Raw genomic sequence first — 18,528 nt, 5'->3', positions numbered from 1 at the left:
CAACTGTCATTTCAGACTACATTAAATGATAAATGAAACAAAGGTCAGTGAGTATATAATTTAATTTAATCAAACAGGTTATTTAGTCACCTCTGAATCTTCCAACTTGGTTGAGGGTTCCGTGCTTTCTTTTGCTTCCATAGAAAGAAAGAATAACAGTTAGTAATCAGCCTAGCAGATGGAAAAATACAAGGATGCAGGTACTCACAGCTCCTAAATCTGCTGCTCTTTGCTCACAATACTTAGCTGACTTTTATTTATAGTATATGTATTGTGTTCATGGTACACTTCCGTGTGTGTGTGTGTGTGTGTACTGTATGTATGTGTGTGTTTCAGCATAACTCTGGAATGCCTGGAGCAATTTATACCATCTTGGTATATATAGGATTTACAATCTTGGAAAAAAATTCTGTGGGTGTGAGATAACCCTAGCACCCCTGTGGGCCCAAAGATGGGTCCAGCCACTACACAAAGTGGGTCAGGGAAGTAAGATATTGCAAAATTACATAACTTAGAGGGGGTAGAGGACATTGACTGGGTCCAGATTACGTTCACAGCCACTAACACCAGCAATCCCGACGCCCCCAGGGGTCCAAAAAAGGGGTCTGGCCGCTACAAAGTGGGTCAGGGGTGCAAGATATGGCAGAGTTGCATAACATAATGGGGTTTAAGAAAATAACTGTGGTCAAACGTGGGAGCCCACCAGACAGGTGTATGCGGGTAACACCATGGAGAGCGGGTAAACTTAAAACCAAAAAGGATAACGTTCCAGTAACGCTAATTACACAACCAAACCCGATCAAAGCTGGGTAGCGTACCTCAGCTAGTACTACTATAAAGCACACTCCTCCACACTACTGTCCAAAATATAAACAATCAATTTCCATTATATTGTATAATGTTATTTTTATTAGGAACACCTATGCACCTTTCAGTTTGGGTAAATAACAGGTAATAAGGTGACTAAATGCACAAAGACATAAGGACACGGTACAGAGGTTTCGTTATTGTTCATATTGGAATGGGGATGAAACATGATCTAGTTGACATTTGCCATGGAATGATTGTAGTGCCATATGGGATGATTCCAGGACCTACCGAGGGATATACTGTATATACAGAGGAGTACAGAATACAGACCATGGTATCCGGAAGGTGGGAATCCAGACAGGGGTCAGGTTAGTATAACCCCCCCCTACTAACTCTGTCCCCACTAGCAGCCTAACGCTCCCACTAGTGACTAAACCTAAAGGTGCCCATACACATACGCACCAATCTGGGTACCAGCTGTCAGTATTCTGATGTTTGGATCCTTATCCTTTGAAATATCTGGTGTTCTGATGGCAGCTGGGATGCCAGCATCGGTTCTGGTTTTTAGATCTACAGTGTCTAGATAGTCAGTAGGTCTACCCCAAAAGTTCGACAGGGTCAAAATGTCAACAGGGCCATAAGGTAGACACATGAAAAGGTAGACATGAGTTTTTCATGATTTTGTTTAAACCGGCTTGTTCTTACTTCACCATCTATGTTGACACGGAGGGACTATAGAATAGTGTGCTGAGCGTAGCGAGGCACCGTGCCCAAAGCATGGCGAGCACAGTGAACCATGCACAGTAATTGTTGACATTTACAAAAAAAACCTCATATCTACCTTTTCATATGTCTACCTTTTTTCATGTCGACATTTTGACCCGGTCGACCTATCGCATGTCTATCTATTGCATGTCGATCTTTTGACCCTGTCAACCTTTTAAAGTTGACCTACTGCCTGTCTATCTAATAATCCACAGCATCCGTATACTGAACGCCAGCATCCTGACCTCATTTCTCTACAGAAGAGATGTAAAGGCTCCCAATACACTAGTACAGTATGACCTTTTCTCACACATCGGGCTGATAAATCATGTGAAAAGTGCCATACCGTACGTAATTTACCTCCACATCCGATCCCATACACAGTCCCATGCGCATAATATCGGATCTGGAGATCTATAAATAATATACTTCCAATACATTCATTATACTGCATTTATTAGATATCATTTACAATTGGTTTCCTACTTAGTTTATTTCCCAGCTGTTCATGTTACTGGATTACTGTACTGTACAACACTCCCTCAGAAAGGATGTGCTCCTCCCTTCAGTGACTATTATATATTCATGTATATTACATATGCTCACACAGATCAGATTGTACTATACATGAATCCTGTGTAAAACACAGGTAATAAACACACTAACTTCTGCCTGGCTCTGCAATGTCAGAGTGCACTCAGGGCTGTGTTGTACTGTATAAAGTCACACACAGACAGACACAGCTGAGGAAAGGCAGACACTGTCTGTAGTGCAGCCTCTGGTAGTGATAATGCCTTTTGCATACACATGCATTTCCCTGCAGATATCAGTAGAACACATAAGATGCAGGAGCCGAGGATATTACCTGCAGCCATGGAGTAACCAGCCACTTCCGAACCCAGCAGCAGCTGATGAAACTACACGTCATGTGACCACAGTGGCCTGGACCCGCCTCTGCCCTAACCCCATTGGATGTTCAGAAGATGCTTTGGATTGGCTGGGCAGAGGCTGACTGTCACTCAAAAGGCAGAAGAGAGAGCTCAGCTGGTCGGCTAGCTAGAGCTTGGCTGCTTTTTGCAGAGTGCTGAATGACAATTCTCAGTTTAGGTAGTAATGTAGCAATCACTGCTTAACTATGCACAGCTCCTGTAATACTTTGTAACAGTGTATAATAACCTATATATATATATATATATATATAATATAGAGAGAGAGAGAGAGAGATACGCAGTATATATAGACAAAACCATGTGCAATGCAGAGAGATTTACATTTGGGTGAGTTATTTTGCTTCTGTGCAGAGTAAACACTTTCTGCTTTATTTGTACACTGCAATTTTGATTTCAGTTTGAACACACCCCACCCAAATATAAAGGCCCATACACACACTGGGCGACTTTGAGCTGAAAGCAGCTCAAAACAGCAAGTTTGCACTGAGCGACTTTCACCCCAGCGATAACAGCAGTCATAGCTGTCCATACATGCTGGGCATAATCGCCCAGTGTCTCTCATTCCTTTTTTCCCCAAAAAATGTAACAGTGTAATGTGAGCTAGGTGAAACGAGGGAGATTGGTACACTAATGAGGGAGAGAGGGAGATTGCTGCTATTTCAGGGAGTCTCCTGCATAGTAGGCAACTATGGTGTATGGACCTTTACTCTTTCTGCAAACACCCAGCAGAGTCCTCTACAGCTGCTGGTGACAGGTTAAACCCACCCCTCTCTCCCCCTCCCCTACTCTACCTGGCATGGGGCACCACCTAGTATAACATGTGAAACAGGGTCTCTGCCTGGTGTAAAGAGTGTAACGAGGGTTCTGCCTGGCATAACATGTGTAACGCTTTCTCTGACTGGTGCAATGTGTGTAACAGGAGCGCCGCCTCGTGTAAGTAAGCAGAAGGTGGAACGAGGGCTGTATAAGCACAAGTGTAGTTAAGAGCCTGCGAATTTGAGCTTGTTTTAAATAAAGTTGTTTAAAAATGACTAGGCATAGTAGGAGGGGTTATTCAGGGCGGGAAGCCCCACCAATGGGAGTCCTGGGGGGTGGCACCCTTGAGCAAGGGTATATAATCAGGGTTGTAGGGTATACTATCCCTCTTTGAGTTTCGATCTGCGTGGGATCCGTGTACTCAGAGGATAAGTGTCAGCGCGCTTGTTAATTGATTACCTGCAATAATGTCTGGTCGTCCTAAGAGATCAGCTCCACCGCCCCGCTGGCTGGCGGATGCAGCGCGCCCGCTCAGCCATGTCCCTGGTCGCGGGGGCGGCGGAGCTTACAGGGCCGTGCCCTCTGGCGTCATGTCTGCGGGATCGCGGCCTAGCTCGCCGGCCGGGAGCGGTGGATCCGGGGCAAGCACTCAGGTCAGCGGGGAGGCGGGCAGGCTTGCCCTCCCTCCCGCTACTGCAGCAGGTCTTGAGGAGGCGCCTGGCTCCAGCTCGCATGGATCGCCAGGCACCGGGGAGAGCGCGTCGGCGGGGAGGCTGTAGAGGCGCTCCCCCCCCCCCTCTCCGTGCCTGCGTTTAGAGACGCTGCCGAATATACGGCAGCGGGGGCAGTGGCGGGCGGAGATGACGTCAGCGCGTCACAGGCGGCGCCCATCGAAGTAATGATGGAGCCACCGCAGGGAGCCGGGGAGCACGCTGCACGCGCTGGGACACCCGTTATGCAGAGCGGTGGAGGTCCCAGTGCATCACATAGCATCCAGGATGAGAGCGGGGCACCCCCACCCGCTGGCAGTAACCCCTCAGTGGCGGGGTTACAGCGATTTGTAGAGTCAGAGAGGGGGACAAGTGTGCCCAATGTTAATACATCGGGTGAGTCGTACAGACAGACACACGGGGATGTGGGGCATTTGCGTCAGGGCAGGGGGACAAGCCCGCTCATTCAAATCACAGGCGGTCCCCAGTATGGTGGTAGCATTGATGGTGGGTACAGGCCCTGGGACAGGCAGATGGCACACGAGGTAGCTGGGGCCTATAGGCAAGGGGCAACTCACCATCAGGCAGGTGAGCGCTTCTATGACCACCCCATGATGGGTCAGCGGGGGCAGGTACAGAACGGTGTTTTCCCACCCTGGGCTCAGGGATACGGGGGACAGGCACAACCTCTATTACCCCCAAGCCCGTACTTCAACACTACATCAGGAGGCATGGTTAATCCATTCCCACAGCATTTTCCTTGGGGTCAACAGGGGCAGGGTCAGTGGCCCAATCAGGCACAAGCTTTTGGGAATTACGGCGGGCCCCAATACCCTTATTGGGGATCGGGGCCCGGCCATTCCGTTAACCAGGGGATGAATCATTATAGTCATTCCACACCACAAGGGCCCTACAATCCTCCACATTACTCTATACAGCCGTATGGGGGCTGGGCTCCGCCGCCGCGTGAGGGTCCCGCAATAGGTCACAGCCTTCCATTTAGACAGAATGAAAGGGCGGGGGAGTCTCAGAGATCAAGGGCTCCTTCCGGGGTCTCACACGTAGCGTCAGACGCACAGGAAAGGCAAGCGCAAGCAGCGCCAGTAACCAGCCAGTCCAGTAATGATGGTTCTGTCATTCCAGTTTTTGAGACACGTCCCACATCACCGCGGCTGCGGAGGGAAGTTACGTCGGGCGAAACACCTGCATCGGTGCATACAACACAACCTACGACAGAGGAAGTCACGCCAGTTTCCCAGACGACCGGGAAGGAGGGCGGAGCGCTTGAAAGGGAGAAGGTCCCCGAGAGGGAGGCAGCTGTCGATGAAGGGGGTGCTGCATCCCAGGAAGGTGTTGGGGACGAGGAGGAATCTTCTTCGGGTGAGTCAGTGTCTTCTGCTTCATCAGGCGATAGTGATGAGTCTGGCGCTGAGAAAAGGCCGCGCAAGCTTGCCAAACTAGTAGCTAAGCAAGTGGCAAAGGAGGTTAGAGGCAAGAAGCGCAGGCGAAAGAGTAGCCCTGTGGCGTCAGGGGGAACAACGGGGGATACATCACATTGTTCCAACACAGCAGTGGCTAGGGGGCTTAGAAAAGGGGTCAAGGAGAAGATTAGAAAAGGCAAGTTTGTGGACCTTTTCACAATTACCACAGAGATGAAGAAAGATTTTGACAAAGTTAAAAAAGCTTCGCCCAGTGGCGAAGCCTCTTTCAAGGGATTTCACAATTGGTTGAAAGGGTTTCTGGCATTTACATCATGTTACCTCACTATCAGGCCGACAGAATACCTGAACGTCATTAGGTACCTTCATCTTATTAATGAGACGTTTATGAATTATAAAGGTCCGGCATGGAGGGAATATGATAAAAAATTCCGGCTGTGTCATGAGGGTACACCCATCATACCCATGGGTTCCAAACACGTTGAGATTTGGTGGGAGGTGATAGGAAAGAGTCAGCCCATGACAGAGTCAGCTGGGAAGAAGTCCTTTCAAGGTGGTAAAACGTCGGGTAAATCTGGGGGGAAGGGGCGATGTTTCGCCTTTAATGATGGGAAATGTGACAGGGGTGCAAAGTGCCGATTCAAGCACGAATGCAAAATATGCGGAGCGGGTCACCCGGCCAAATCCTGCAGGAGCGGCAAAGCAGCTGACGCGGGAGAAGGCACATCGGGCGCTAAGTAAGGCTGATTCCCCTATTGATGTAAGGCAGCTGGAGTCTTATTTAAGAGAATACCACAATAAGTTAGATGTTAAGTTTTTGTTAGAGGGTTTCTCTTTTGGTTTCCGCCTGCCCATTCCCGACAAGTTCTTTACGTCCACAAATAGGAACCTTAAATCGGCCAGGGAATTGCCGGGAGTGGTTAAGGAAAAGGTGCAATTGGAAGTTGGGCTAGGCAGGATGGCAGGGCCTTTTGAGGTCCCTCCTATACCGGATTTATGCATATCTCCACTAGGGGTTGTGCCAAAGAAAGACCCGGGAAAATTTCGCCTAATACAGCACCTGTCTTACCCCCCCGGCAATTCCGTGAACGACGCCATTCCAGAAGAATTGGCGAGCGTGCGTTATCAGTTGTTTGATGAAGTTTTGAGTTTAGTCAAGAGTTTTGGCCCTAGGGCACTGATGGCCAAGCTAGACATAGAGTCAGCCTTCAGACTCCTACCATTACATCCCGATTCTTTCAAGTTTATGGGTTTCAAGCTGGAAGGGGCTTTTTATATTGACAGATGTCTACCCATGGGTTGCTCGATTTACTGTTCGTACTTTGAGAAATTCAGCACATTTTTGCAATGGTGCATTCAAAGTGAGGCGAAATCCAAAGGGGTTGCTCACTATCTTGATGATTTTCTCATTGTGGGACCAGGGGGCGAGGCTGCCTGTGGGGAGACGCTAGGCATAGCACTACGGGTTTTTGAGTCATTGGGCGTACCCATAGCCCACGAGAAGACAGAGGGGCCTGTAACAGTCCTATCTTACCTGGGTATCGAAATTGATACGGGGGCTGGGTGCTGCAGGCTCCCAGTGGATAAGGTGCAGAGACTGCAGGGGTTCATTCAGGACTATATGGCCCGGAGCAGGGTACAGCTGCGGACCGTCCAGTCCTTGCTAGGTTCCTTTAACTTTGCTTGTAGGGTTATTCCTATGGGTAGGGTTTTCTGTAGGAAACTGGAAAGGGCCACAGCCGGGGTCAGGAACCCTCACCATTCAATTCGCCTGGGTAGAGAAATTAAGGACGATTTGAGGGTATGGCACGAATTTTTGAGTCAGTTCAATCAGTCTGATTTGGCAAGCTGAGGCTGCCTCGAATGGGGAGCTGCAGCTGTTCACAGACGCAGCAGGGTCATTAGGTTTTGGAGCTTACTTTGAGGGAGAATGGTGTTGTGAGAGATGGCCTCAATCTTGGATAGATAGGGGATTCACTGGAAACATGTTATTGTTGGAACTTTTCCCCATCATCGTGGCTGTGGCGCTATGGTCAGGACAGCTAGCGAACAGGAGCATAGTTTTCTGGTGCGACAACCTAGGGGTTGTGCATTCAGTTAACAATCAAAGGGCTTCTTCTCCAGAGGCACTACGATTGTTGCGACACCTTATTCTGGTTTGCTTGAAGAACAACATCAATTTCAGGGCCAGACATGTACCAGGCGTCGAAAACAATATCGCTGACGCTTTGTCGCGATTTCAGTTTACTAGGTTCCGCGAATTGGCGCCAGCAGCAGCAGAGATAGGCCTAAGCTGTCCCAAATCTGTCTGGCAGGTAGTAGAGCCGGCATGACAGAGCTAGCGTGTCGGTCATTAGCGCCTGCTACTCGCAGATCTTATGGAAAGGCATGGGAGGATTGGTGTAGATATCAGCAGCAGCCGGAATCCAGGGGTAAGTCAGTGGACGACTGCCTCCTAGCTTTTGTATGGGAACATTTTGATAACGGACGGTCCAAGTCGGCTATGGCGGCGGCTTTGGCTGGGATAGCATTTCACAGCAAATTGCGCAGAGTGCCAGACCCTACTAAATCATTTCTCATCAGTAAAGCAATGAAGGGTTGGTCGCGCGTGCAGCCGGTCCAACCGGACAATAGGAGGCCCTTGGATGAAGCCAGGTTAGAAGACCTATTATCTGTGTTAGCTAAAGTTGCGGATACTGGAACGGAGGTAGCGCTGTTTAGGGTGGCTTTCGCTTGGGCTTTTCACGGGGCCTTCAGAGTTAGCGAGTTAACAGCGCGTAATAAAAGGGTTAACTCGGGGATTCTTAAGGATGATGTGGTGGTAAGCAAGGAGCAGGTGCTATGCAGGCTGAGGAGGTCAAAAACTGACCAGCAAGGCAGGGGCACCTGGTTTACGCTAAAGCCACACGCTAATAAAATCATTTGCCCAGTTGCGTTAACACAGGAATATGCCGCTGTGAGGCCTAGCGAGGCATCTCAATTTTTGGCGCACGCTAACGGGTCACAGCTCAGAAAATTTCAATTTGCTGCAGTTATGAAGAAGGGCTTAGCGGCTTTAGGGCTGCGTCCAGACGATTTTGGAACGCATTCATTCCGGATCGGCGCAGCCACTTCAGCAGCGGTGGCAGGTTTGCCGCCAGAGGCTATCAAGGCCGTTGGCAGGTGGAAGTCAGACAGCTTTAAGAAATATGTGAGAATTGACATGCTTTAATGTAGAGTATTTAGATTTTAAGTATTAGTTTGAGTGTAGTATGCGCCTGTTGCGCGGGTCCAAAAACGTTGAGTTTACAAACGGTTAGGGAATGATTAGCGTTCCGTAATCGGAGGTGTGAAGTGAATTTTTTGATTTTTCCTCCAGAATGTGCTTAATTCAATCTGGCCCCACACTCACAAGCCTTTCTGGGGGTTTTTTAAGTTTTTCACCTCCACTTGGGCCCTAGCCATATGTTACTTTAAAGCCTTTAGTCGATAGAGTATAAGTTTGAATACTAACCATTAGGTTTTTGCTTCCTTTGCAGCCCCATCCCCTCCCTTCGGTCCCTTGGGTGTAGTTTGGATAGTAGGGCATTCCTATATATTCTGGGCAGAGAAGCATTTGGTAGCTAGAAGTTCGCCCGTGCTGGCTACTGCAAAAGCAGTAAGATGGATTGGAATAAGGGGCCTTCTATGGAAGAACTTGGCAGGCCTTTTAGAGAAGGAAGCCAGCAATGGGGATAGGCCCGATGTATTGGTAATACACTTGGGAGGTAATGACCTAGCAAAGACTACCGGCATAGCATTGAGAATTAGGATGGAAAAAGACCTATCAGCTTTGTTGAAGAGTTGGCAGGGTCTACGGCTCGTGTGGTCGGATATTGTTCCTCGGTTCTGCTGGAGAGGAGCCCAGAACGTTGAAGCAATAGAGAGGGCTAGGAAAAAGCTAAACCACGCTTTAAGCAGGTTCGTAGTGAGGCAAGGGGGAGTTGCTGTTAGGCACCCCGAGATTACAAGGGAAAATCTGGGCCTATACAGGCCTGACGGGGTGCACCTATCAGAGGAAGGAATGGCTATCTTCTTGAGGGGAATCCTTAAAAGATTAGTTTAGCAGTTGTTCTTGTTAATAGAATTGTTAGGGGATGGCGGGGCAATTGGCACCGAACGTTGAGTAGGTTTAGGGTGCCATTTGCTGTGGCGGGTCGGCACCCTCGACCAGGATTCTAGAAGGGCGTCAGGTGGTCCCTGCGCGGTATTACCCCTCTCCTTGCCAGGAGGGCGGACGAGCCTCGACTCAACGCGGTGGGCGATGAACATTTAGGCGGATATGTTCACGTCAGGCCTTAGAGGCGGGGGATGTCCGCGCAGGGCGGGCTGTGCCTTTGGTAAGGGGTGTTTAGGAGGTTGGGAGCGACCTGGTCGTTGCCCTGGGCAACACCCCTGAACGGTCTTCGGTCTCAGGTGCCTGGTCCTTGCCATCCCCTTTTAAAGGGGTCATACCAGTTTTTCTTGGTCTTAAATAAATAACTATGACCGTTTAAACTGAGCTATTGGTGTTGCGTCTTTATTTTTAGATAAGTTGTGTCTGTGTGAAGTTATTTCTAGGCCAGTGACTGATAAGGTTAGATTTACAAGCAACATAATTCGCTAGGCTGCTTAGGTGGAACGAGGGCTGTATAAGCACAAGTGTAGTTAAGAGCCTGCGAATTTGAGCTTGTTTTAAATAAAGTTGTTTAAAAATGACTAGGCATAGTAGGAGGGGTTATTCAGGGCGGGAAGCCCCACCAATGGGAGTCCTGGGGGGTGGCACCCTTGAGCAAGGGTATATAATCAGGGTTGTAGGGTATACTATCCCTCTTTGAGTTTCGATCCCCACCCTCCCTTCCCTTATACACCAAGGCGTTAGCCTTCAAAAATTTGATTTAATTGGCAATAACAGAATTGGCGGGTCGGCACCCTCGACCAGGATTCTAGAAGGGCGTCAGGTGGTCCCTGCGCGGTATTACCCCTCTCCTTGCCAGGAGGGCGGACGAGCCTCGACTCAACGCGGTGGGCGATGAACATTTAGGCGGATATGTTCACGTCAGGCCTTAGAGGCGGGGGGATGTCCGCGCAGGGCGGGCTGTGCCTTTGGTAAGGGGTGTTTAGGAGGTTGGGAGCGACCTGGTCGTTGCCCTGGGCAACACCCCTGAACGGTCTTCGGTCTCAGGTGCCTGGTCCTTGCCATCCCCTTTTAAAGGGGTCATACCAGTTTTTCTTGGTCTTAAATAAATAACTATGACCGTTTAAACTGAGCTATTGGTGTTGCGTCTTTATTTTTAGATAAGTTGTGTCTGTGTGAAGTTATTTCTAGGCCAGTGACTGATAAGGTTAGATTTACAAGCAACATAATTCGCTAGGCTGCTTAACCTGATCCAATGCTCACGGGACTGCGCATCGGATCAGATGTCATACACATCTGATTTGGCCACTTTTCTCCTTATTTCTCATTCCAATCCATCGGAATCAGGTTCAAATTGTCCAAATTGGACAAGTGTATGGCCAGCTTGAGAGATCATCAGAACAATCTTCAGTCAGGCTCTTTCTCAGTATTCTCTGGGTCCTGTTGGCGTAATGTGATGGAACTACCATTGGTGTGCAGACGTCAGCCTCATATAAAAGACAGTCACAGGAGCCACCTTCCAATCAGACAGGATGAGTCTTGTACAGTTATAACTTCTTTATGTAGAACTGGGTAACAGGATCAATATACAGATGGGGCCGCTCTCAGAGTGGCTCCTGGCAATTCTATCATCGTGCGCCTTTCCCCGCCAGCCGCCGGAGTCCAACAGAACGGGGCATGCGTGCACAAGACCCCATTCTTTCAGAAGCCTTGTCTGTCTCCCTAAGATGGAGATGGTCCTGTCCCCGCTCCCTGCCTGTCTCCCTGAAGCACAGGGATAGGGTAACGTACCATAGACGGCGGTATGAATAACCGCAGCCAAATTCACATGAGTACGGTGTTAAAACACCTAAAAAGCTGGAGCCGGTTACACTCTACTGAGCATCTTTCTCCAAGTGACGACGCTAGGCCACGACCCTATGCGTTTCGTCATAGACGTCAGTTGCCTCCTCTTATACTCCCCAGTGCCCATGTTTATACTGCCCCAGCTGGAGAAATCAACATGCTATTACAGCACATTTTTTTACAAACATAAAAAATACACATTTGTATACAATTAGTGCAGCTTATATAATACATAATAAAAATATAAGTATATGTTCTTAAAAATAAATCATAAAAAGCTTAACATGAGATAGAAACAAGCAGTCCCACTGTACATGGCTATTCTACATGCCGGTCGGGGGAATTTAAAAGAGGATATACGTATTATGGCCCATATTCAATGTTGAGTGAAAATGTTTTTTTTTTTTCACGATTTTTCGCACCTTTCACTTCTTTCGGGACACTACTGTGAGTCCTGATTTCAATTATTTTGTGTATTCAAAGTTTAGTTTTGGCGGAATGCCTACATGCGCAAACTAACCAATGAAGTGAAAACTGGGCGTTTCGTTTTCGCTTCCCTGGCTCGCCCGTTTACTATATAAGGAAGTGTACTGCGTAGTTTACCCACCATTTTGGGAATCCGCGGAGCTCTGTTGTGCACCCCAATATTTAGTTTTTTCATTCAGCGATCCATTGCAACTGAGCACCATGGTCTGTGTGGTGCAAGGAGTGCCAAACGAGGGAAGAGCACTACATAAATCTGGAATCTGGAGTTCTAAATTTGATGTGCCCTTGTTTATTTATTTTTATTGTTGTTTCAACTTTGTTAATTTAATATATGTTGGTTTTTTTTTTATTAATTTGGGGTGGGGGGTGATAGAGTTGGTTGTTTTAAACTGCCATTTACAAAGTCTAGGCTGGGGCTCTTAAACTTGTTAGCAGTGCATGGGTGTTTTTTGTTGATTTTGGGTGCCATGTGCTCTTTAGAGGTGTTGTCCCTGTTTTTTCCAATGTTTATATTTTATCAATGTATATATTTAAATTCATTTATTAGATATGTCGAGGGACAATCCAAGATGTTTTATTGATCCGGATGCTCCTTCAGATGATTCCTTGAGGTTCAATAATGGCTTTATATGATCTTTATTGTTCTGTTTGTCCCCATAAACATGTATGCATATGACAGCAGGGAGCAAGCAATTGCATTGTCTCCCCACATCTCTGCTGAGCCGGCGCCCCCGCTCTCCTCCAATACTACACTGACAGGCAGCGGTGAATGAGCCGCAAACCTGTAGCACACTGACATGCCAGATCTAGCGCTATGTCCCACACTGCAGGGACACGGCATCTGGATTCATTTCAGCCAATATGCCCGTGCACACTGCTAATAGAGCAGACAGACTGGCTTCATACTCGCTCTCTGTTTCAGAATATGAAAGTGTGCATTACATTGTGACGTTTTTCTTTTGTTCTATGTTTCTTTTTGTTTCCATCTACGCTAATTGGTTATTCTATATTTTGTTACAAATGTGTTTAATTGCTATGGCCCTTTGAGCTATTATTCTGTCTGTAGCAGCTATACGGACATGCTGACTGTGGAGTTCCTTCTTAATTAGTATGCACATTAATTATTTCCCCGACTTGGGGTGTATTCCTTTGTTCTGACACTGATTGAGATGAACCAATCAGTGATTATGTGTTTGAAATGTTTTTGGCGCAATTACATTTGCCTATTTAAGTGCTGGAAAGCCCCTGAGGAAAACTGTGTTGTGCAGTTGAAACGGCTGTTGGGCCGTGTTTGTATATTTCTTTCTTATGCCCTGAATAAAATATCGTTGGACTCGAATATCTGAGTGCCGGTCCTTCAGACTTCTCTTTCTACAAGAGGGTGAATGTGAATATATATATATATATATATATATATATAAGGTGATTCATCGCGCCCTACGGGCACTCTTCACACCATCGTAAGAAGCTCCACCCCCTTAACCTGTGAAAGGCTATATTGCATGAAATATGGTTTGTGCGGGAGGGGTGGGTGGGGGAGAGGTGGGTGTGATGTATTTCCTGGTGGATGTGGGGGTGCTGCTTGCCCCTCTGACCCCAACACATTAGCCACCATTACCTCCTTTTACTCCAGCACATAAGTGTCCACTTGTCCCTTTTACCCCACACATTAGACACCATTACCTCCTCTTACCCCAGCACATAATACTGTACTTGCTGCTCACAATAGTCACTATTTCCCCCTTTTACCCCAGCACATCAGTCTCTGCTTGGCCCTTTAGCCCAACCTCACTCTTTTCTTTTCACCACTCATCCCTGGACATCACTGTCCACTTTACTCGCTCCCTTCCCGCAACTCACTCATGTATTACCTACAGCTGCTGCCTTCTACTGCACTTGCATCGTTTTTGAGGGGCAGACAGGGATGGAATTTAGAGGCATGTTTGATGCAAAGGAGCCCCCGTCCTAACCGGTTCTCCTTGTTGTGTGTTGCAGCCGGATATCTGAAATTGCTGGGGCCTGCGCCGGCCTAGGAGGGGAGTTTGGGGACATGTTTATGGTGGAGGTACCCCACCGGTGGTCCCTTTGCTTCCCTACCACATTGCAGCCAACTGGGGAAGCGGCCAGATGGACAGCTGTGGAGTTTGTTGCCACCTTGCTGCCCTTACAGCTCTTTAGTGAATGGGGGCTGCAAGCACCAGTCAGCGCTATGGAGGTGACAGGTGTGGAGATCAGGGCCATCTTACCATAATTATGGACCCCCGGGCAAAGCAGTAAAATGGGGCCCTTACTGACACAATCACTTATATAAAATACAAATAAATATGCGGCACTCCATTGTAATCCAAAACATTTCGTTTAATGTAACGTTTTGATGCCTAATGTGGCTGTTTTAAAACAGTTTTATGTCTGATGACGATGCCACGTTAGGCATCTAAATGTAACATTAAATGAATGTTTTGGATTACAATAGAGTGCCGCATATTCATTTGTATTACCTATCCTCACTAATGAGGGCACCCATGAAGTATTGGATGAAAGTGGATGTGCCGGACATCACCTGTCTGATATATATATATATATATATATATATATATATATATATATATATGTACACATAGATGCAGCACTCCAGCTTACTTTAAAAAATCACAGTGATAGTTTAATCGAAATCCAGCATTGTTTCAACAATAATCTGTCATCAGGCTTGCAACTTATCACATGTAAAAAATGGCACATCAAGTGCCAAATTGTATATGGTCTCCTGGGGCAGCAAAGAATTGGTTTCGACATGTCAAGTCGGCATAATGTATGGGGGCTTTTAGCGGTGGCGGCGGGATTGCTGTTCAGCAGTGGCAGCGTGAAGAAACAGCGACAACACAGCAGGCATTGTTAAAGGCAATTGTCTGTAAGATTTTTTTAAAATAACTGGTGGCATAGAGGGGGAGGTGGGTCTTTTCACATGTTTTAGTTCATTCCAGGTAACTGGGACAGAGTTTTATGCATATATATATATATGAGAGAGTGAGTGAGTAAGTAAGGCACTCTATAAGAAGCAGATAATTTGGTGTTGCCTTCCTATCTATAGATAGAGTGTCCCTTTGGTTGAAAAGGGACAGGAGGCAGCACTCCCTTGTCGTGGAAAAAAGTGTATTCAAATCATCAAATCAATAAATGTGAAGTCAGCATGTGAGAGTCAACAGTTTCGGGGCTTGCACCCCTTCATCAGGACACCCGACATAGACAGGTGAGTATAACAATGCATTGAAGATGGGATGTTGCCCATAGCAACCGATCGGATTCTATTATCTTCTAGAAGGTGCTAAATAAATAAGTAGTAGAATCTGATCAGTTGATATGGGAAACATCCCATCTTTATTAGAACTCCCATCTTATTACATTTACACAAAAGATACCACATTTCAGAGGTGGCTGAGGCCAAAGAAGAAGTGGCTGAGGCCAAAGAAGAAGTGCTTAAGGGCAAAAAAAGAAATGCCATAAATCTAACAAAATGTTACTGATGTATACTGGAAAGATCCAGGACTTTGGCCAGATATACTAAAGGGCAAAGACAGAGAAACCATTGTACTCAAAGGCTTAGGCAAAGAAGCCGAATTAGGAAAGGAAATGATTGGATATTTGCCCAAGGATTGTGACGGCTGTTCATTTTCTAATTTCCTCATGTATTCAAAATCATCCAATGGCCGTGACATGCTTATAAGGGACTGGCTTAGATGGAGAAATGCAAAACAATCATTATATTGCATCACTTGCTTTGCTTTTACTTCAGACCATGGAGAGGCTTTCAAGGCTTCAAGTCTTCTCTGCAAGAAAGAAGGATTTGACCCATCAAAGATCAGTTGGTGTAAGCTGTACAGAACATGAAAAGAGCATACATCATAAGCAGCATTATGTGGGCTTTAGGACACTGCAGATGTCTCTTACAGGACATGGAGTGGACTGTAGCATCAAAGGAATCTGGAAAGGCAAACTGAAATGTTTTCTGCTATACTGCAGAGACTACTGGTAGAGACTTCATCTGGCATCAAGAAATATGGCATTTAGAGGCAGTTCACAATGGAATGGCGACATAGACAATGGAAATTTTCTTGGTTCACTGGAATTAGTATCCTATTATGATAAACTTCTGTGTGAGCACTTGAAAACTGTGAAGGAACATCAGCCAAAGGGGAAAAGACTGCATGCTCATTATTTATCTTGGGCCACACAAAACAAAACATGTTCTTGACGCCATATTAAAAGAGAAAAAGCGATCTATTTTTTCAGTGATATGCAATTCAACACCAGATGTGTCACATACTGAACAGAAAGATCATGGAGGGTACCTTGTGTGACCGCAGTGACATAAACTTTCTAGGCTGTAAGGGCAGGCATCAGGATTAGACTGACACTTAAGGGCTTTGGCTTTTATGGTTTAAATTGGTGATATGATAGTGAATGGGTGATAGGGATGCTGGAGCTTCTAGTAACTTCTGGCCTCTTTGCTTTTGGTCGTTGCCCACCCTCCCTATTGTTATGATGTTTTGAGTTATAGTTGTGTAAGCTTTATGTAGCTTTCACATCACATAAAACATTTTGAAACGTTTTGAAAAACTGTAATTTTAAATGGTATTTTAAACGGGTCTAGTGTTCATATTGCAGCAGATTACCATTTAAAAATACCGTTTAAGTACAATTCACATTACCAGTCAAGCCATTTAACCTCTGAACACGTTTCTACCCACAGCTTATTTCCTGGTTCAGGGAAGGGACACAAGACAAGGGACAGCCTATCACAGTGCTCTAACCTTTATTTTTTACTAAATACTATTTCAGTGCCATTCAGACAGCACAAAAAACGGCTCTGAATTGGCTTTAAAACGGGTAGGACTCTGCTTTTTAAACGTGTTGAAATACCAGTTAACTTTAAATGGTATTACAACTATGACACTTTCACACTGCAGCCTGAAACGTTTTAAAAGGCAAAAAAAACGGCAATATACCGTTTTAAAAGTGTGATGTGAAAGCTACATTAGTTAGTGTCAGGTTTTCAGAACGGGAGTTAATCTGATTGCATATTTTATGGGGGATAGCTCCAATTGAGAATTTTTGGTACTTATGTAATATCTGGGCTCCCGTTTTTCTTATGAGACCGCGTCCCCTCGCGGGGCTCGCTGCGCTCGCCACGCTTCGGGCACGGTGGCTCGCTGCGCTCGCCACACTATATAAAATCAACTCCATGCGTAGTTGGATAGTAGGGGTATGAAAAAATGGGACGCATTTAACATGGGAGCCCAGATAATACATAAGTACCGAATTTTTTTTTTTCATTTTTACAGTTTTTCATTTGAGGGCTTCATCAGTCCAGATGTGTCCTTCAAGCCTTTTTAGTTGAGCTATTGCCTTGAGTTGTGGTAGGAAGGGCAGGTGGACCTAATTTGTTTTAGCTTTTATTTTTTTTATTATTATTATTAAGCAATTCCCTCGTGAGTTGTTTTTGGTGGTCAGGGATATTGGCAGATGGCTGATCCTTCATCATCGGGGCAGGTGGCCCCCTTTTTGAGTATTTATTTTATTTTATTTTTATAATTAATGTTTTTTGGGTCCTACCAATTTTGACCCGTTCTTCTCCCCACCACCATAGATGAAGGGTAGTTAAGATTCTTCAATTTTTAGCTTTAAAAATTAGTTAGTTCAAATAGCCCGCCCTCCTTTAAAAATAAAAGCTGACCCCTTTTCATGCCAACTTCTGTTGTCAGTGTCACTATTGATAAGTTAAGTCTATGCCTGCATCTCCCTGTGCAAGGTTTATGTTATTATTATCCATTATGTTGTAGAAAAATCAGTGACAGGAGAATGGGCCATTCAAGAGAGGTTCATTGAATATTTTGACTTTTACAACAAAACAGGAGAAGAGATTGCTGAAATGTTATCAAGACTGAATGCACATGGCATCAATGTTAATGACTGCAGAGGTCAAGGGTATGATAATGGAGCAAATATGTCTGGAAAAATATCCTGAAGCTGTGTTTGGTCCTTTTGCTGCTCATTCTCTGAATCTTGTGGACATGCAGCTTCATGCTGTCCAGATGTGTTTACATTTTTCGGATAAGTAATATGTCTGTATGCCTGTTCAGTGCAAGCCCTCAAAGATGGCATATTTTGAAAGAACAAATTGGAAGTTCCCTGCATGGCTAAAATGATACCAGATGGACTGCTAGAATTGAGGCAGTTTGCCCAGTAACTCAAAAACGTCCAGGTATTATTAAACTAATTATTAGTAATTAATAAAGAAAATTACAGTATTTCATCTAGAAAGCTTTCAAGTGACGCTAATTCCTAAGAAATGACTTCTCGACTTTTAAATCCATACTACTTTCAGCTTTCTGGATCAAGATACTCCAAAGTTTTGAAGAAAGGAATAAAATTCTTCAATCAAGATCACTCTCATTGGATATAGGAGCAGCAAATATTAAATCTCTTTTAGCAGAAATGCAGTCAATTAGGGATAAGTGGCCGGTTTTGCTTTCAGGGGCTAAAATGGTTGCTGACAGCATGGAAATTACCACTGAGCTGTACCCAGGTGATCGGAGGTTTCAGAACACAAAAGATGCAGAAACATATTTCAAACT

At 45.8% G+C, this 18,528-nt stretch overlaps 1 protein-coding gene across 1 annotated transcript in view; it reads right to left on the bottom strand.

Moving 5' to 3' along the window:
* The window catches only part of SIRT2 (sirtuin 2), a 35,207-nt gene extending 32,646 nt beyond the window's left edge, over positions 1–2,561 (bottom strand). The window contains exons 1-2 of the mRNA XM_083172693.1: positions 2,441–2,561; positions 91–134 (exon numbers count right to left, since the gene is read on the bottom strand). Of these exons, the coding sequence (XP_083028819.1) occupies positions 91–134; positions 2,441–2,450 (54 nt within the window). The 5' untranslated portion in view covers positions 2,451–2,561. The remainder of the gene's footprint in view (positions 1–90; positions 135–2,440) is intronic.
* Between the last annotated feature and the right edge of the window lie 15,967 nt (positions 2,562–18,528).

This window comes from Crinia signifera, chromosome 2, assembly GCF_055691185.1.
Source record: "Crinia signifera chromosome 2, ASM5569118v1, whole genome shotgun sequence".
NCBI lineage: Eukaryota > Metazoa > Chordata > Amphibia > Anura > Myobatrachidae > Crinia > Crinia signifera.
This window is presented reverse-complemented; position numbering and strand designations above follow the sequence as displayed.